The 1892-nt window shown below is 43.1% G+C and overlaps 1 protein-coding gene across 2 annotated transcripts in view; it reads left to right on the top strand.

Annotated features, from left to right (window-relative positions):
- The window catches only part of phf1 (PHD finger protein 1), a 23995-nt gene that overhangs the window by 5451 nt on the left and 16652 nt on the right, over positions 1-1892 (top strand). For both annotated transcript variants that reach the window (XM_032518110.1, XM_032518109.1), the window contains exons 5-6: positions 827-921; positions 1448-1596. In XM_032518110.1, the coding sequence (XP_032374001.1) occupies positions 827-921; positions 1448-1596 (244 nt within the window). The remainder of the gene's footprint in view (positions 1-826; positions 922-1447; positions 1597-1892) is intronic.

Raw genomic sequence — 1892 nt, 5'->3', positions numbered from 1 at the left:
CCCCAGTGGCTAGAAATGGGGATAGGTGTTAACTAAGTCCTGGGTATCCTGCTCTGCCTTTGAGAAAATGAAAGCTCAGATGGGCCGATCTGGAATCTTGCCCCTTGAGGTCATAAGGAGCACTGTTACCTCCCCTTTCTCTGCTTTTCCTTACCAGAGAATGTGGCCTGCCCATGAGAGAGAGACATCATGGCTTTCAAATGAGGAAAGTGGCAGTTAGTCAAGCCCCCCCCCCCTTCTCCTCCTCAAAAGCTACAGACTCAGAAATGGCACATACTAAGGAAAGCTCATTGTGTGACTGGCTCTAGTGGCTGTACTTCTGCACCAAGGCTGAATTTTGGGAAAAAGACTTCAGATATGGTGTTAGGGGATCACTAAGGTCTATATAAAAGCATCCAAAGAGCACCGTGTCATGGGACCTTTAAACTCAGATTTAGTGAGTGAGAACAGAGAATGTGAAAACAGCTTTCCGGTTTCAAACTCTGCACACACCTCATTCTGCAATGTGAAGGTTAAACACCCAAGTGAATTAAGTGTAAATAAATCCAATTTTTGAGTGGAGGGGGACTTTAAAACGATGAAATAAAATATACTGAAGTTCTTGTCTTCACAGTTCTGTCCGAACAATATGTTTCTTTTGAGGAATAAGAAGACAAACATATCCGGGCTCCCTAGATGCATCCTAAATGCTATAGTAAAATGTGTTGCATGCTGCTGAAACAAATCAGCAGAGCACTAAACATGGAGCTGCTCTGCCATTATTGTCACTCCGGCTGTCTGTCTCGTAAACACGAATTAAACGCTCTGCCTCCTCCTTCCATTACAGGTTATCATTCAGAGTGCCACACGCCAACCATCGAACCGGAAGCTGACAGCGATTCGTGGATATGTCGGCAATGTGTCTTTGCAGTCGCAACCAAGGTCAGGCTGCTAATCTCTCCGTCTCACATAGTCTTGGAAAAAAACATTCAGTGTGTATATAATATGGGAGAAATCCATTCAAATATTATCAGGCTTTCTCTGCCACTATATTGTTGTGTACAGCAGAAAATGGGCTTTTTTGAAGCAATATCACGCTAATTCCTTGAGTATTGACTTCAATGTGAGATGTTCTACATTGTGTAAAAGAAATCATAAAGAATCAATAGTTATGAAGCTGAAAATCTTTGTTGAAGTTGAGAGAAGTACATTTAAAGTCAATCAATCACACATGCTCCAGTTCTGTACATATGAGATGAGAAAGCACCCGGTTAATTGTCAATCGGTCAATGTCCATAGCTCATTGTCCAGACTTTGGCTGCTCCGGACGCTATCTCTCACAGCTGACCTACAATAAAATGAGAGGTATCGCTTTCTCCCCATCGAATGTGATCCATGTCCTCCGCTGCTTTGACAGGAGAATGATTTGAGTGGTCACCAACCAATCAGTTCTCTCTTGTGTTTTCAGAGAGGCGGTGCACTCAAACGGGGACGCTTCGCCCGGCTCATGCAATTTATGAAACTCCGGCTTCCCTACCAGCTGTCGTCTTTAGACTGGGACCCGCAGCATCTGACCAATCAGCAACAGTGCTACTGCTACTGTGCCGGACCTGGAGAGTGAGTGACACTGCAGAGGCCAGTTTAAGTTTGAATGTACAGTTCAAGTCGTAAACATTTGGCATTTTCTCTGAAAAGCTTGATCTCATCTAAATCAACGTCATCTTGTGGATTATTTGCAAATTGCATGCAGCATATCAGACATGTGTCAAAACGTTTTAGCAGGATTCTTTTGAGTTTGTTTTGACTTTCTTGGTTTTATATGTGAGAGATGATCACTGCATCAGTTCAGATACGTTCAGGTAAGTTGTCAATCCCAAAGAAAAGTGCATCAAACTCTCTTTCTTACTGAGGTG

This window comes from Etheostoma spectabile, chromosome 6, assembly GCF_008692095.1.
Source record: "Etheostoma spectabile isolate EspeVRDwgs_2016 chromosome 6, UIUC_Espe_1.0, whole genome shotgun sequence".
NCBI lineage: Eukaryota > Metazoa > Chordata > Actinopteri > Perciformes > Percidae > Etheostoma > Etheostoma spectabile.
Note: the sequence above shows the minus strand (reverse complement) of the source record. Positions and strands in the feature narration are given on the sequence as shown.